A 16,267-nucleotide genomic window follows, 5' to 3' on the forward strand; every position below is an offset into this window, starting at 1 on the left:
CCTGAAAGAAGGGTAGGCTGAGTCTGCTGACTTGAGTCTCCCGTGTACTGGGGATCTCAGAAATCTTGCCCTAAAAGGGAGAGACGCAAAGATGGCTGATGGGAAACAAGGACATCAGAATTTATTGATAGATCCCCAGCTACAGATTGGGGCCTCTTATGCTAACATTTCCAATAGAAAACACCAGAAAAATAATGGGAACACCAAAACGGCAGAGTAAAATGAAGCCATTTGGTGTGGAGGCAGAAAGAGGAGGTGACAGAGACACAGGCGCTGTCCGGAAGCCTCCTCCAAGGGCCTCCAGGCTGGCAGCTGGCACAGAGCTGACTTGCTCCCCTAGGCTCAACCACATTCTTGGGCCTCCTAGATGCCCAATGCCACTAGAGTTACAATGGCTCTCTGCTGAATAAAAGCTTTTATAAATCAAATGAAGTTGCTTCAGATCTACGTGGAGTGTTTACTTGCTGGCTGGGGAAATTTTGTCACTGTTAATCATTTACTTTTGTACAAAACAACCTTTATTTCTGCTACATGATTAATAATTCTTCTAATGTCATAACCAGCCAAATACATATCAAAACCACAAGGGCACACGCGTTCCACAGGTTAGAGCACATCTCCTCCATGTGATCACTGGGGGAGCGAGGGCCTGCAGCACCAAGGCTGGAAAGAGGGGGACAGTCTCATAAGAAAGCACCCAAAACCCAGCTCTCCAGCCACTTTACGAATTTTCAAGACTGATAACACACAGCACTGTGGTTTAGCCACCATCCCTTCCATGCCTACCATGTGCCAGGCACTTTACAACATTCTTTCTGGTTTGCAGGACAGCCCATGAGGCAGGAGTACTTATTATCCCAAGCACATAGATAAAGAATCATTAGTTTTGAAAGTTAAGTTGTGAGCCCATGGTGACAGCCAGTACAACACCTGGCTGTATTCTGGTTTCCTTCCCTTTCTACCTTACTAAGAGAAGCCTGACTGTGTTAGGGGCAGCCATATGCCCAGCTAACATACACATTTCCAAGGCTGCTTTACCTCTTGTGACCAAGGGACCAGGTTCTGGCCAGTGAGGTGTTGGAGAAAGCTCCTTAAGAAAGAGCTAGAGTGAGAGCAGCCCGTTTACGCTGCTCCTGCCCTGCTTCTTATGTGGAATGTTGACTGGAGACGGGCCAACTGGTGTACTTGAAGACCGAAGCCTCTTATTAAGGATGGCAGAGCAGAAAGAGAGGAGGAGCTTGAATCCTTGACGACACTAGAGAACCACCATGCCGGCCATGTCCTGCTAACCCCAGCCTTCCTTTTTATTCCACCTATGGGTATTAAGCTCTGTAGCTGGGGATCTGTTACCAGCAGCTTATCTCAATTCCCAAATCATACTCAGAGTGAGCTCAGTCAGAATTAAATACAGAGTCTGTATGACTCTTAAACACCTGGAGATACCTGTTGAGCATTCATTATTTATCCAGGGCAATGCTAGATGCTGGGGGTAACGGTGAGGACATGGGAGGACGGGAAACTTCCTATAGAGTTATGGGAATAACTAGGAAAGATAGCAAGAACACTTATAAAAACTCAAATTGTTACACTTAAAAATAAGTCAATTATATAAATTACAAATTGGAAAAATATAATTATGAAAAACATTTCCCTTCCAAAGATATTACTAAGGAAAATAAAGAAATCCAAGATAGATAAAACCTAGTATATAAAAATTGCATGGTAAATGCATTTTGCTTTAAACTTGAGAACTACAAACTTCTGGTAACTGAATTTTAATAAGAAAATAAAGAGAAGCTGGGTAGTAACTACAATAATGGATGTGGCTTTTTTTGGTTAAGTTTGAAATTCATAGTAATTCTATTAAAAATAGTTCTAAAAGAGATTATTGTTAACAGACATTAGAAATTTCAATTTCCTTGTTGGGTTTTTTCCCCTTCTCTTTACATCCATAAATGGGTCGGCAATGACAGAAAGAGTTTAAGAAGAAGCCCCAAAACAGGCTGCGTGCAAACACAAGACTTAGAACCTAGAGCCACTCTCCCAGGACCCCACGGACCAAGTGAGACGCAGAGCCGAGGTTCTGGGCAGCAAGGACTCTCGACCCTGGCTGCCCGCTCAGAAGGGCTTGTACCCAGGGCCCACTCCTCACCAAATGAACTCAATCTCTGGGGCTGGGGCTGGCAACGGCAATTTTTCAACATTCCCCAGGTTGGAAAACCACTGAGAACAGGGAAAAGGAGGACCAAATACTAATGGCAAGTCCTTCTACAGCACCATTACTGTCTGCCTGAATGCAGCACTCGCTATGGAACACATTAAATAACCATGAATCACAGACTGGCATGGAATGAGCCATCAAACGGTCCACAACCGTGTAAGAGTAAACAATCTTCTAGTTAGGAAACTGCTCCGTGGGACCTAACAGGTGTTAAGTAAGTGATATTTGTGATCCCCAGCATTTTTCACATCATGGCACACATAGAAAATGCTAATATTTGTACTGCAGACTGGGATAAAGGGAGAAGGTTGCTCAAAGTAGAGGCCAGGATCCAGCTCCCAAGGGCCGTGGGACACAACCCCTCAACAAACCTGTAGCTCATTGTTCTAAACAGCAGCCAGGAAGCTCTGCTCTGCGCACAGGGCACTGCACTACAGCAACCCAGCTGAAGTCCAGATGGTGCCCCTCCTAGGGTTCTTAGGACTCGTCCTTCTCCCCAGGGAGCCGGCCTTGTCTACTTGTCTGCCAACTACCAGCTCTCTCTTGCAAGTCCACCAGGACTGCAGATTCCTGTGTCAACCTACGACTTATACCAGGCACAAATGTAAGTTACTCAGGGAGGAGAGAAAAGACGTACGTTAATCTTAATGTACTAGACTTTGCATCCCATTTTAATAGGGAAAGTATCCAATATCAGACACTTGGTAAGAGCCCTCCTCACAATGTGATAGTTTTCTGCTTACCCCTTTCTTTTTATCATCATATACCTATTGCCACAATTAAGAATACAGAACAAACTATTACACTGACAGTTGTTTTTTATTGGTTTTTTGTAGTAGTAGCAATAGTATTCATTGTTGGCAGGGTTGGAAATATAATTGCAATTTAATAATTTTTAAAAAGAAACCTGGCGATGCAAATAAAAACTGTAAAAATGCTCTTATCATTTGCCCTAGTAATTCCATTTCTAAATTTATTCTAAGGAAATCAGTGATATCCATGAAGATTTATGTAAAAGGATGTTCATTGCCAGTGTGAAACTAATTAAACAAGGAGGCCATCAGACTGAGAGAGCTCCAGTGCCTTAGCAGCCAAGAGAAGCAAACCTAAACCCAAGCCTGAGATGCCTCAAGGTTAAGAAATCAAAACCTAAGGACAAACCATCAGAGACACCTAGGTTTTCCCAAAGAAGGCAACTGCTTCAGCTGGAGCCAGTCCAACGGCTCCCTTGCTTGGCTTCTGCCTCTTTTCTAAGTCTTTCCCAAGCTCCTCACCACTTTCAGCTTGGTGCTGCCTGATTCAAATAGGTTTTTTCTTAAATAAACTCCTACAATTTTTAATATGCCTCAGTTTACCTGTTAACACCAGTTATTTACAACAAATTATGGAAAACCTATTTGAACAGTGAAATACAACACAGACATTAAAAATGAAATGTTTATAATGAAATGTTCATCCCTTCCCTTATTCATCAGATATTTTTGAGAGTTTGCACAGTTCTAGGTCCTAGAGGATGCTGACTAGAACAAAGCCACTGCTTCATGGGGCTTAAAATCTAAAGGGAGAGATGGATATTAAACAAAATACACAACTAAATAGTAACAAATTCTGATAAATGCTCTGAAGGGAAATTACAGCAAATAATGAGAGAGGACAAAAGAGAGCAGATCTGCTCTAGACTGGGGGTCAGAAGAGGCTTTCTGAATCAATGATCTAAGACAAGCCTCCGAGGAGGAGCGGGCGTGATCCAGCCGAGGAGAGGCAGCAAAGCTGGCAGGGCCAGAGCACCTCCTGAGGCAAAGATGTGGGCCCCAAGGACATGGGCCCTGCTACCAGGGCAGGAACTGCACCCCAGGTACAGAAGGAAAGGCTTCCAGAAGGGAAATGACAGCCTCTTTTCCTTTTTAGAATGATCACTCAGAGGGTCCTGTGCAGGGGACAGAGGGGGAGAAGGGGCAGGAGGAGAGTCAGGAGACACTGCCATCCTGGTGAACGAAGGTGGAGGCCTGGTGGTGGGAAAGTGAGAAGCGGACAGACGGAGGACACACTCCCAAACAGAACTACAGGCTTGGCAACAGAGATAAGCAAAGGGAGGAGGGCTAGGTCACACACATATGTTTTTTGTAAGAGAAGAATTGGGATCATATTGTATATTTGTGATTGATCTTTTTCCACCTGTCACCCTTGGTACATCCTTCCTCACTTGCTTTAATTTCCTTTGATTAGAAAAAAATTTGGCCACTTTTATACCAAATGATCAGAGTGGTCATATCTGGGCTGATAGACTTATAGGCACTTTTAATTTTCTTTTTATACTTTTCTAAACATATACAATGAACACATACTGCTTTAATAGGGGAAGCCTGTTTGGGAGTATGACACAAAGGTGTGATCTGTGTGTGTCTTGTTGAAATAATTTTAAAGCTACTTTAAAAAGTAGACAGTGTACCTTTTGGCAGGGCCAAATTTAATTTGAAAGTAAAAAAAAAAGGTGGGGGGAAGGCAAGGAAGTGCTACGCCCAAAAGTCATTGTGCTACAATTTCCTGTTTCATTACTGACATTCCTGAACTTAAGTGTTTCTTTTTTCTTTCTCCTCTTATTAATTTTTCAGGGTGGTACTGGGTGTTCAGTAACACTAAAAGTAGTTTCCTTTCAGAGGAAGGGAGAAGGAGGAAATGTACATGCTATCTAAATTCCTTCTATCTTTTTCATTACCTACATTATTACAGTGAAAGAATCCTCAGGCGGGATCTTGTCACCAAGATAAAGGAACAGCAGTTTAACATTTTTTCTCTAGGTCTTTCTCTAGAGCTTTCCTGATGATGCGTATGGTTATAGCTAAACAAAATAAACACGCTGAGGCAAAGCCGTGTTCCTGTCTATTCCACTGTCTGACAGTTTAGGTGAGGGTTTCTGCGTGGATTAGCACATGGGATTGTCTCTGAAAAGCTTTCGTTTTGCATCTATCACCACTTCAGCCAATACTGACTGAGCACATGCCCGGATAAGCAGCCTTCTGGGCAAACAGGAATGCGCTCACAGATCCAGGCATCAAGAGGAGCTGTGCACAATGGGGGAAGTACGACAAGAGCACAACAGCCAGCACAAGTCCTGCGTATGCATCAAGTGTCCTATGGGTTAGAAATAAATGACTATAGAAGTTTGAATAGGAATAGCTCATATCCAGGTGGAAGAATCAGGAAGATCCTGAGATAAAAAAAAATTCGAGTTGAACCATAACAGATGCCCGAATCCAGACAAGGGAAGATGGGAGACAATACTGCCAGCCAATACAATGATATGTCAAAAGAGCCCCAAAATAAGCAAGTGGGAAGTGTGTCTGGCAGAAGGCCATGCCACAGGTCTGAGGCATAGAGTGCCATGAGAAGCAAGGGGGCTCCCCTGGAGAGGAGGATAGCCGGGCAGGCTGCAGAGGGCCCGGAGGGGCAGGCTGGCGTGGGTGTGTGAGGGGGCAGGAGCCTGGGAGGGGCTGAGCAAGTGCTGCCCGTGGAAGGGAGAGGAGAGGGGACAGGTGCTTCGCCCGACATGAGGGAAAGGAGAGGAAGAAGTCACAGAGGAGAAACCCCCATGAGGATGGCAGCAGCCGTGCAATGAGGCCAGCAATCAACACGCACTGGAGGACAGCTCTGAACGGCCGGCCACACTATGGGAGCACTCTAGCCTTTCCTCTCAAGTGTGTGTAACAAGCATGTCTAACCAACACTTGCTGGAGATACAAGGTCAATAAAGGGGACTGGGGGGAGCTCGAGTCTCCTGCTTCGCCCCCCAAACCTGTCGTTTCCTCTAAAACACTGTGAGAACAACTGGGGTCCATGTCAAATGACTGCAGTCTAGTTTCCATGAGATGATGGGTGTAAGGCACGCAAACGAGGCCGCTGCAAACACCTGGCATCACTCCTCTGTGAAGGCCGCATCCCCAGCGGGCCTCGACCCTCTGCAAAAGGACTTGCACGGAGAAATAACTTACGAGATGGGTTAAGAAACTTGATTCTTCTGCACTGTTTGGCTTAAGAATGCAAAGAATTCCCTCCCTTTTCCTAGGAGCCAGATAGCCCCTGATCGTTATTCTCAGGAAGCCATCTGAACACACATCCTGACCACTGGCTTTTTTTCTTATGCGGAATTTGGCGTAATAAGTCAATTTGTTTGTTTACATTTATTCCTACCCTCATTCCATTAAAAATTTAAATCACTTAAACCCATACAATAAAGTGAGAAAAAAGCTGGATTAAATCAGGCTTAGGAAAATTATACGAAGACAGAAATTCAGGACGAGGGGAATGCAGCTACGAGGGAGGCTCTGCAGAGGTGCGGACAGGCTGTCCACAGAGAAAAGGCATATGCCCGTTGCTCAAGGGGAGCAAAAGCAGTTCCTACTTCTCACGTCGGAAAGACATTTCTCACCTCAGCTGTCTTCCAGGACACACTACTCGATAAAGTGCTTTGCTATTCTAAGGGGTCCAGGAGCCATGGGCACCCCCTGGGAGCTACTGAATCACATCCTCCCTCCCACAGGCCCACAGGCCCCCAGGCGGTCCGTCCATCCAGGCGCCCTCTGAGGAGCCCTGCGTGCAGTGAGTGTGCCCCAACAGCATCCTCCCACCTGTGAACCCACTGCAGTTCAGTGAGAGAACACAGGTCACAGGCTTCTGAGAAGCAGAAATGTTACGCATCACCGCAAGATCAAATTAGTGGTTTTTAAAACTCTATCAGGAAGAAAAAGAGGAAGAACCTGAAGCCATAAAGATTGAAAGAAAAAAAATGAAACTAAATTTTATAAGGAAGATAAAAGCTAAATTTAAATGATTTCTTATGCTAGTAATAAGAAGAGTATCCAATGATACAAAATATGACTCTACAAAAAAAGTGTCTTTCCAATTCCTTACATTTATATTTAAAGAACAGCTCCTTTCTTAAGGAACATTAAGCTACTGGCCTAGTTTTTTCCTATAGAAAATTTCCAAAGTCTTTAGTAATTTATGTGCAAAAGATTTAAGAACATTGTATCATTTGACATATACATATCATTACACAGAAAACACTTAAAAGTCTCTTACTTTTTCCAAAAATTTCCATTTGAAACTATAAATATAAAAACTATTTTTAATTAAAAATATACTAAGGGGCTGGCCCCGGGGCCAAGTGGTTAAGTTCACGTGCTCCGCTGCAGGCGGCCCAGTGTTTCGTTGGTTCGAATCCTGGGTGCGGACATGACACTGCTCATCAAACCACGCTGAGGCAGCGTCCCACATGCCACAACTAGAAGGACCCACAACAAAGAATATACAACTATGTACCAGGGGGCTTTGGGGAGAAAAAGGAAAAACATTTTTTAAAAATCTTAAAAAAAGTATACTCAAACATGCTAGTTACATGGTATAATTCACTGGGTGAAAATCACTGAGCTGTATGCTTAGGAATCATGTACTTTTCTTGCCTACATTATATTTTAATAAAAAGTTTAACTCATTTGTAAACAGTGAAATAAATATTCTCAATAAGTGTTAGTCCAAATAAAATGGAAAAAAGTATGTGTGCACATGCAACTGACAGAACACTGCACGCGAAAGTGTGCTCATCACCAAGAACCTGTGACACCCAGGGAAAACAGAGTTTACTGCCGTTCTGATGAATACCGGGTTAAAAATGGCACAAACTCAAAATACAAGCGAACAAAGCTGAATCTAAATTAAAAGGTAATACAATAGGAGACAGAGAAAAAAGCTGCAACAATAGGAATTCTCTGTACCTATTACATAGGGATTCTAAAAATCTGCTTTATCCAAAACACACTCAACTCTAGAGGTACTGTTGATCTTTTTTCTCTCACATTATCCAGGTTCACATGATGACTTTCTGACCAGAATTCTCTGAAAGCAAATGCACCCTCTACCCAGACCAAAAAAAGTCTAGGTTGGTGGGTAAGCGTGAAGGCAGAGCTGTTTTAAATTATAAAGTAATACTATCTACCAAACTGAAGGAATTATCTCAGGAACATTAAATACAGTAAATGGAGTCCTTTCTGCTAGCAATTAACATAAACTAAATGTTGATGGGAACTTTATTGCTGTCATGATCCTTAATTTTACTGTATTTGTATTTTACTGTAGTAGAAACAGCACCAGCTTTATTATTTCTTGCATTGTAATTATCACTAATGGATTTCACCATAATGAGATCCCACCTGTATCCTGGATTATTTGCTTGACTTGTTTCTTTTTATCACAGCTGAAACGCAACTGCGAAGAACACCCTGGCTCTGATTTCCTCTTTTGTTTGCAGGGCTATTTACAGAAGATTCGAAGCTTTGCTGTTGGGCTGCAAGGCTCTGCAATCTCACTCCACTACTTCCCCAGGACTGCTCCTTTCTCCTCCCAAAACCATCAAGTTCCGTTTGTCAGGGGATAGCACTTGGCAGCATGTTTAACTTCCTATTTTCACAATGAGAAAGGTCACGCCTCTGCTGTCAGCTTCCTCTGCTAAAATACTCTGCACCACATTACTCATAATCCTGCGCTTTATAAAGCAACTCTCAACATTACTAAGGCTCACTGTATGCAAGTCAATCCCAGTATATCTCAAAGTGTCAAAGAAGCGCCCTATAAAATAGCACGATTAGTTTCACAAACACATCATCTGAGAAGTGAAAATTCTCTAGTTAAGTTCTACGATGACAAATTACAAGAGGGTCAAGATGGCTTCTGCTGTTAGCCTTTTCTTGTGATGGTGATGACAGGAGTACGTAATTAGGTTATTTCTAAGAAACTAAAAGTTTTTCTTCTAAAAGCCATCCTGATGTGTTTTGAGCATGAAATCTTTCTAATTTTCAAAGGCAGCAAAAATACCTAGCTTATTTCCATTTTCATGCAACTTTGACTTTTAAGATGACAAATGGTAATAAAACACTGGCTTTCAGAAGTCACTTTATAAGGCAATTACTTTTTTTTTTTTTGAGGAAGATTGGCCCTGAGCTAACATCTGCTACCAATCCTCCTCTTTTTGCTGAGGAAGACTGGCCCTGAGCTAACATCCGTGCCCACCTTCCTCCACTTTATATGTGGGACGCCTACCACAGAATGGTGTGCCAAGCGGTGCGTAGGGGATCCAAACCTGGGAACCCCAGACCACCGAAGTGGAACGTGCAAACTTAACCACTGCACCACCAGGCTGGCCCCAAGGCAATTACACCTTTACTAGTTACATTCTACTAATTACATTTTTACCTCGGTTAGACACTGGTTCCATTTCATATGGTCCTTCCCCTCAACTTGGACTTTACTCAGCTATGGTCATAAATGTATGGTACCTCTAAGTTGTGTATTTATATGTGTGATTGGTGCCACCTCCATTAACGTGCCTTTTGTTCTTAAGCAACTGCAAAGTTAGACTGTGTTGCCACCATTTTGATGACTTCTCAAGCTTTTTATTTTCTTGTGTTTCTCATTTCCTGAATATAGTTACGTTTCCCATAACAGCATATTTACTGTATTTTTAAATAGGAGAAAACAGAGAATAGCTAATTCATGTTAAACAACTTTCCCCTTAACTAAGTGAAAAAAAAAAGCACAAACCAAAAACAAGCTGAGGGAAGCCTGTCTGCTCCCCATGACAGCTCAGAAGAAGCCAAAATGAACCCCGAAGAAAGGGCTAAGTGTGGAAGTCCTGCTCATCTTCACAAGGACAACAGAAAATACACGTGGCAGAATTTCAGGAGAGTTCAGAAATTTCTGGATCTTGCCTGAAAAGGAAAAGCACCTAAAAAGATCTTTCGGAAAGAAGGCGGAACATCCTTCAACGATACATTTAAACTGCCTTGAGTTTTTAACCTAGAAACACTTCTCTAAGAACCAACTCAAAGCCTTCAAGCAGCAGCCAGACGATCGTGGCTGCCTCAGCTGTGCTCCAAGTGGACTGCTTACTGTAACCGCCTGCAGGAAGCCTCACGGAGGCTGTACCCACCTGGTCACATCCTGCGTTCACCAGTTCCTGCAGCATTTGTCGGTTTACTTCTGTAGCTGCGGAAGGGCCCGATTCATTAGCAAAAGGCAACAAGGAATATCTGATTTCTCTCAAAGCTTTCTGATAAGGTCCGAACTTTGGGGTGGTCCTCAGCTGCTGCTGCTGCCTGGCGGCATCCTTGCTCCCCAGGACCTTGGCATCCAGGGAAGGGTCGCTGTTGGGTCCCGAGGGCAAGCCTGGAGAGGAAGACTTGGACGGCTGCTTTAACCCCTCTCGAATCTCTTGCAGTCGCTGCCGACTATTTCCAGAATACGTCGTGGCAGGAAAAGTCTTTGGCCTCATTGTTAGTCCAGTTTCCTTTTACCATAAATACAATATTCTTAAAGTGTTTTATTATTTAGAAAAAAACAACTGTCAACAGTATCAGTTAGTTGTAAACATACTTTCAAAACAATTTCCTTTTGAAAATTTTTTTTCCTTCAATTTTCGTAGTTCCTACAGAGAACCTAAAATTTTCCAGAGTCTTCATTTTGAAGATCATCGCTATCTGAAAAAGAAAATGGGAATAAAATGTTCATGTGTGGTTTTCACACAGTGTCAACAATACTTTTCAGAAATGGACAATGATTTTGAAAATAGTCCACTTGAAAAGACTAAGAAAGGACACATCAGCTCTCAGGAATGATAACACACTGCTCAAGTCTGGCTGGAGCACAGACGTCTAGGGCTGTCCCCAGGGGTTTCCTGGGATATGTCATGTGCAATAAAACAAATCCCCAAAAGCTAATACTGACTTAAAAACATTCAACTCAGGGCAAGAACAATAGTATTAACAATTGACAGCTCACTTAAAATACTTCGTTATAATATGATTTCATTTTGAAAGCTCCAGCTTGAGTATTTAGGGTTAAACTTTCCACATGGGGTTCGGGATTTCTGGCTTGTTCCTAGTAACTCATCAACTCCTGGCCCACACCTCCGTCCCTTATCCCCACGGCTTTACTAATCGCCACCTGCCTGAAGCTGTGGTCCTTGTATATCTTTGGAAATTTTTCCTTATAAAACCCTCTGAAGTTTCCTGAAAGATATCACAAAACTTGTCACATTAAAGGTGCCCTATAATGCAACTGAAAGTAGTTCGAACACAATCTATTATGAGACTTTGAAGGTAACTACTTCCCTGATTGTTTTATACAGTGGGCAACTTCTTATGAGCATTCTGACCAAAATACCAAAATAAAAATATCTTCCTTGTGGAAAATGATACTCATGTGGAGGGGCACTAGTAAATGCACCTGAGTGATTTCTGTCTCAAAGCGCACTGTGGCCACAACCAACAAGTGGCTGTATCGATAAAGTGGTCAGCACAGGTCACCTACTACAACAGCATGGAAACGGCTCTTTAGACAGAATTAGACGTCACAAAGGCATTTTTCAGTCATGAAGTAGACCTGCCCCAGGTCTAATTCATGAACACCCTGTAGTTCTTGCATTTAGAAAACGAAATCAAGCCCAACCCCTGACACTGCCCTTAGCAGCCAGCTCTACTGGAGGCAGCATCTAGCTCATCACCTATAGCTGGGTGACCTTGGACTCCCTCTCCTTCCCTGTGAAACAGATGACAACACGGCAAGAGGGTAGTGGTGAGCACTGAGTAAGACAATGCAGGTATCTGGCTCACAGTACTGGGACATCCTAAATCCTCGGAAACTGTGCTTTCTGGCACGTGTGTTACTATATTTATGGGATTAGCTGTCACAACCCAAGCACTGGTGCCCAGTGGCAAAGGCAAAGGCTGTGTGGTCTCTGGGTGTGTCACCAAAGCCCCTTTCCTCTGCAGCCCTCACCTCATCCACTCCCTTTAGCCCCACAGAACTCAATGAGCAGAGTTTGAAGGATAATCACTTTGAATTTTAATGAACAAAGAAAAGCTGATCCAAAAAAGAGCATCCTTTACAAGGAGAGGGGGGAAGGACTTTTAGTTTCAGTAGAGAATTTGAGAACTGACGTTTTCAGTGGAAAAAAAAATAAGGATATGGGCCAGCCCCATGGCATAGTGGTTGAGTTTGGCATGTTCTGCTGTGGCAGCCTGGGTCTGCCGGTTCAGATCCTGGGCTCAGACCTACACCACTCGTCAGGCGTGCTCTGGTGGTGACCAACATACAAAATAAAGGAAGACTGGCATAGATGTTAGCTCAGGGACAATCTTCCTCAGCAAAAAAATAAAAATAAGGATAGCTAATATTTATCCAGAATTTACCACGTGCCAGGCTCTGTCCTAAGAGTTTTATGTGAATTAACTTATATATAGACCTATGACATAACCAAATACAACAGTAAACCTGAAGAAATGACATTAAAATTACTATTCCTTTCTTAGAGGTGGGAAGATGGAAGGTCTTAAAAGGTTTTAACTACCTCCTTTCTCAAAGTAACTGAGAGAAGATTCCATTTGGAAAGTAAGAATCACACTAAATAAATTTCTCAACATGAATCCATATCTTAACACACAACATCTAACATATTAAAGTCACTGAAATGACTGTTTTAAGACTACGGAGACAGTGAACTATTAGATCCGAAGACAGCTGAGATTCCCCTGGGCCTGTGTTGGCGGTGGACCAGAAGCCTAGAGCTTTGATTAATTGGTGTAAAACGGGGCACACTGCAACCACACTCATTTTCAATGACTTTGTGGTCTAAGCATCTGTTTTGAAATACCTAACTTTCTAAAACCATAAGTTCACATTCTAACAAAAACAGAGAGATTCTCAAGGAGCCGCCAAGCACGTATGGAGAATCCTGAGTGACTTGATGTGTCTGGAAACAGGCAGGAAAGTGGTATCTTTTCCTATGGGAATTCACACAAATCACTTTGTCTCCAATCTTTAGTTTTCTTCTCTTTCTTTGAAAACTAAAATACAGAAGACATGTCATACTATATTCACAATAAATAATCAATGAAAAGGAGGGGCCTGACAACACGCAGGGAGGTTTCTTCACTGTCAAAACGCATTCATCCCCCTGCCATCCACTCACCAACCCCTCCCCTACGCCCACCTCCCTGCCCTGCAAACGTCTTCCAAACATCTGTCAGTCTGAGGCACTGCTAGGACAAAGAGGAACCAATCCTGCCTTCAGCAGGTTCAGTCAGGTGAGGTAGGCAAGTAAACAGCTTCAGAGAGAATGAGAGGCCCAAGAGGAGGTAAAGAAACCTAGCAGATGAGGGAATGAAGGACAAAGTCAGAAAAAGCTCTGAAGTAGAGACAACTAAATCTGAGTGTAGAGAAGAACGGCATTCCAGCCAGAGGGACCAGCACATGCAAAGAAGCAGAGGACTGTGAAGCCTGCAGGCTCCACCCACCACATTTAGATCTGTGCAGTGGAGGCTCTTCCCGGAGAGTTAGAGGGATGACACCGTGGAGGGGTACAGGGGCTCGACTTGGAAGGCCCTTCAAAGCCGTGTTAATTGTCTGGACTCAGTGCAGAAGCTGGGGAGCCAGTGTGTGTGGTTAAGATAAGGAGTGACTCGGCCACAAGTGCCCTTGGAGAGCTGAGCCTGGAAGCCAACTGGAAGGTGGGCTGGAGGGACCAGGGAGGAAGGAGAGCCTGGGGGAGGGGCAGCGATATCAGGGAGGGGAAGGCTTTCAGCAGCTAGCTACACCCTGGCCAGAGGCCTGGGCTTCGACACATGGACCGGGAGCCAGCAGTGTATGGGACATTCACCCAGCCGATAACTGTCTGCTCAGCCATGAAATGCAGCAGCTGGGGCTGAGCGGAGAGCTCCCGCCCTGCCCACTGGCACTCCTTAAGGGAGCAGCAAGCTGCCATAAGCCTCACTGCACCATCAAGGGACACCAGCGACTAGAGCAGGAGCAAGCTGCTTTTTACTCAGCTAACAAAGGGCAAGGGCCACAAGAGATGGTCCAGGCTGAAGAAAAGAGCTGTGAGAAAGTGGAGGCAGGACATGAGACATCCTCTCTGTCGGGCCACACCAACAGAGAAAACAGAAGCCAGGGACAGCCGAAGGAGGTCCTCTTGATTCTGAGGCTTGAAAATTCTGCCTGGAATTTACTCTACAACAGGGAAGCTGCTGAAAGCTGGGAGAGCAGTGAGGCTCTTTTTTTGCGGCAAGGGTAATGTTTTTCTTTAACATACACTTTTTAAAGTGCACAAATCATAAGATGGACAAATGTTCACAAAGAACACACTGTGGGAGCCATTTAGCATCTAGATCGAGGAGTGTATCCTTACAACCCCAGAAGCCCCCAGGTCCCAGAGACTCAAGGGGAACCCACCTTCACAACTTCTAATCCCAAGGAATAGTTTGATCAGTTTTTGATCGTATCCATGGAATTACATGGTCTGTACTCTTTGTGTCTACCTTATTTTGTTCGAGACTGTTTCGTCATTCATACATGTGGTGTGTAGCAGAAGTTTGCCGTTTTCATTGCTGAGTAATATTCCATTATATGAATATATCATACTTATTTATCCATTCTGCCACTGAATGACATGTGGGTTGTTCCTAGTCCGGGGCTATTACAAATTGTGCTGCTGCCTTAAGGCAGCTGATGTCCATATGGCTCAGTCCTAGAGCCATGAGGAGTCAAGGAGTGAGTGGTCTGCTCCAAGACCTTGCTCCCCCCGCTATATCAAATACCTTCCGTGTAGTTATTGGTAGAGCCCCTGGTGCTTCATGTGGTACCATTGTGGGATTACAAAAAGGCACCCCTTCCTGAAGTAAATGCTATTGTGACTATATTATTATACAACACGTATAACTCTTGCCCTGGAGAGCTTTCCGGAGCCCTATAGGATTAGCCTGGCCCAGTCTCTGACATACCACATGTCATAATCCATCGCACACACACACACACACTCCGAGTAAGGGGAGCAGGTAACGTCTGAATCTAAAAGAGGGTGGAAACTGGACCTCTGAGGCACAAGAGAAAAAGTAATGGTCTTCATGCAGGCCACAGAGGAGGAGTGTGATCATGCGTGCTCTCCAGAGTATACGCATGACACACAGGCGAGGTGGCTTTATCAGGGGAGGTGACCCTCTACTGCAGCTCAGGTATTCTGTGAGTGCACCAGAGTCTCCAAGTAGCTGAACACTCCTTCATATAAGTTAGTATCTGTGACATAAGGCTGGTCCTTACGTGTAGGGCTCTTGAGCAGTGCACAATCTGAACACCCATACAAGGTGTCCCTGTTACCAGGTCTTAGGGATGCAGAAAATAATGACCAGCCTCTGACTTTAAGAAGCTCACAGTTCAAGATGGGGAGATAGACAAGAAAATCAATTATTTTAATATAATACATGTGACAATAAGAGAATTATGGGGATCTGAACCAGAGTAGCAGCTGGAAGACAGAGAGAAGCGGGTGGATTCAATAGCAGTTAAGAGATACAACCCACAGGAGTTGGCGACGTTCACTAGAGAGGACGGATTTGAAAGATGGAGCCCAAGTTTCCGGCTTAGAAACCAGAGTCAATGGTGGTGCCATCCTCTGAGCCAGGACGACCTTGTGAACAATAGGGACCATCAAAAGAGAAGCCTCAGTGTGGATCGAGGAGGGCAGTTATTGCGAGGGGAGGACGTGGCTGTGGGAGGCTGACTCAGAAGACGGCCATGTGAGTGCGAAGGAAAAAGTAGCTGGAGGTGTGAAACTTGGCTTCCACTCCCAGCTCTGGCACTTGGCTCCGTGTGACGCGGGCAAGCACTTCACCTCTCTGAGCTTCAGCTTCCTGCCTGGCAACAAGATTTGCTCTGTCTGCCCGACAGGGCTGCTCTGAGGACCACAGGTGACACTGCATGTGACATCACTCTTATCTGGAATACCCAACACGCTGGCCGGTTATTAGAATTACTAATAAGCTCAGGACCCAGAATCAGTTAGACAATCAAGGCCTTAATCAAGTAACGAGACAAGACCAGGGCAAAATTCAAATGACCTTTGTGGAAAAGGTAGCATACTGTGTGTAGAAACGTAGAGTATTTCATGCTCACTCCACGTGACTCCTCTTTAAATGAGTATTTGATAACAATGCTTAAAAAGTT

The 16,267-nt window shown here is 44.1% G+C and overlaps 1 protein-coding gene across 6 annotated transcripts in view; it reads right to left on the reverse strand.

Annotated features, from left to right (window-relative positions):
* LATS2 (large tumor suppressor kinase 2) overlaps positions 1-16,267 on the reverse strand; it is a 97,627-nt gene that overhangs the window by 73,595 nt on the left and 7,765 nt on the right. For 4 of the 6 annotated variants that reach the window (XM_023621370.2, XM_023621368.2, XM_070239459.1 and 1 more), the window contains one exon: positions 10,203-10,749. The exons of the other annotated variants lie outside the window; for them this stretch is intronic. In XM_023621370.2, the coding sequence (XP_023477138.2) occupies positions 10,203-10,544 (342 nt within the window). In that variant the 5' untranslated portion in view covers positions 10,545-10,749. The remainder of the gene's footprint in view (positions 1-10,202; positions 10,750-16,267) is intronic. 6 annotated transcript variants of the gene reach the window in all.

Source organism: Equus caballus, chromosome 17, assembly GCF_041296265.1.
Source record: "Equus caballus isolate H_3958 breed thoroughbred chromosome 17, TB-T2T, whole genome shotgun sequence".
Classification (NCBI taxonomy): Eukaryota; Metazoa; Chordata; class Mammalia; order Perissodactyla; family Equidae; genus Equus; species Equus caballus.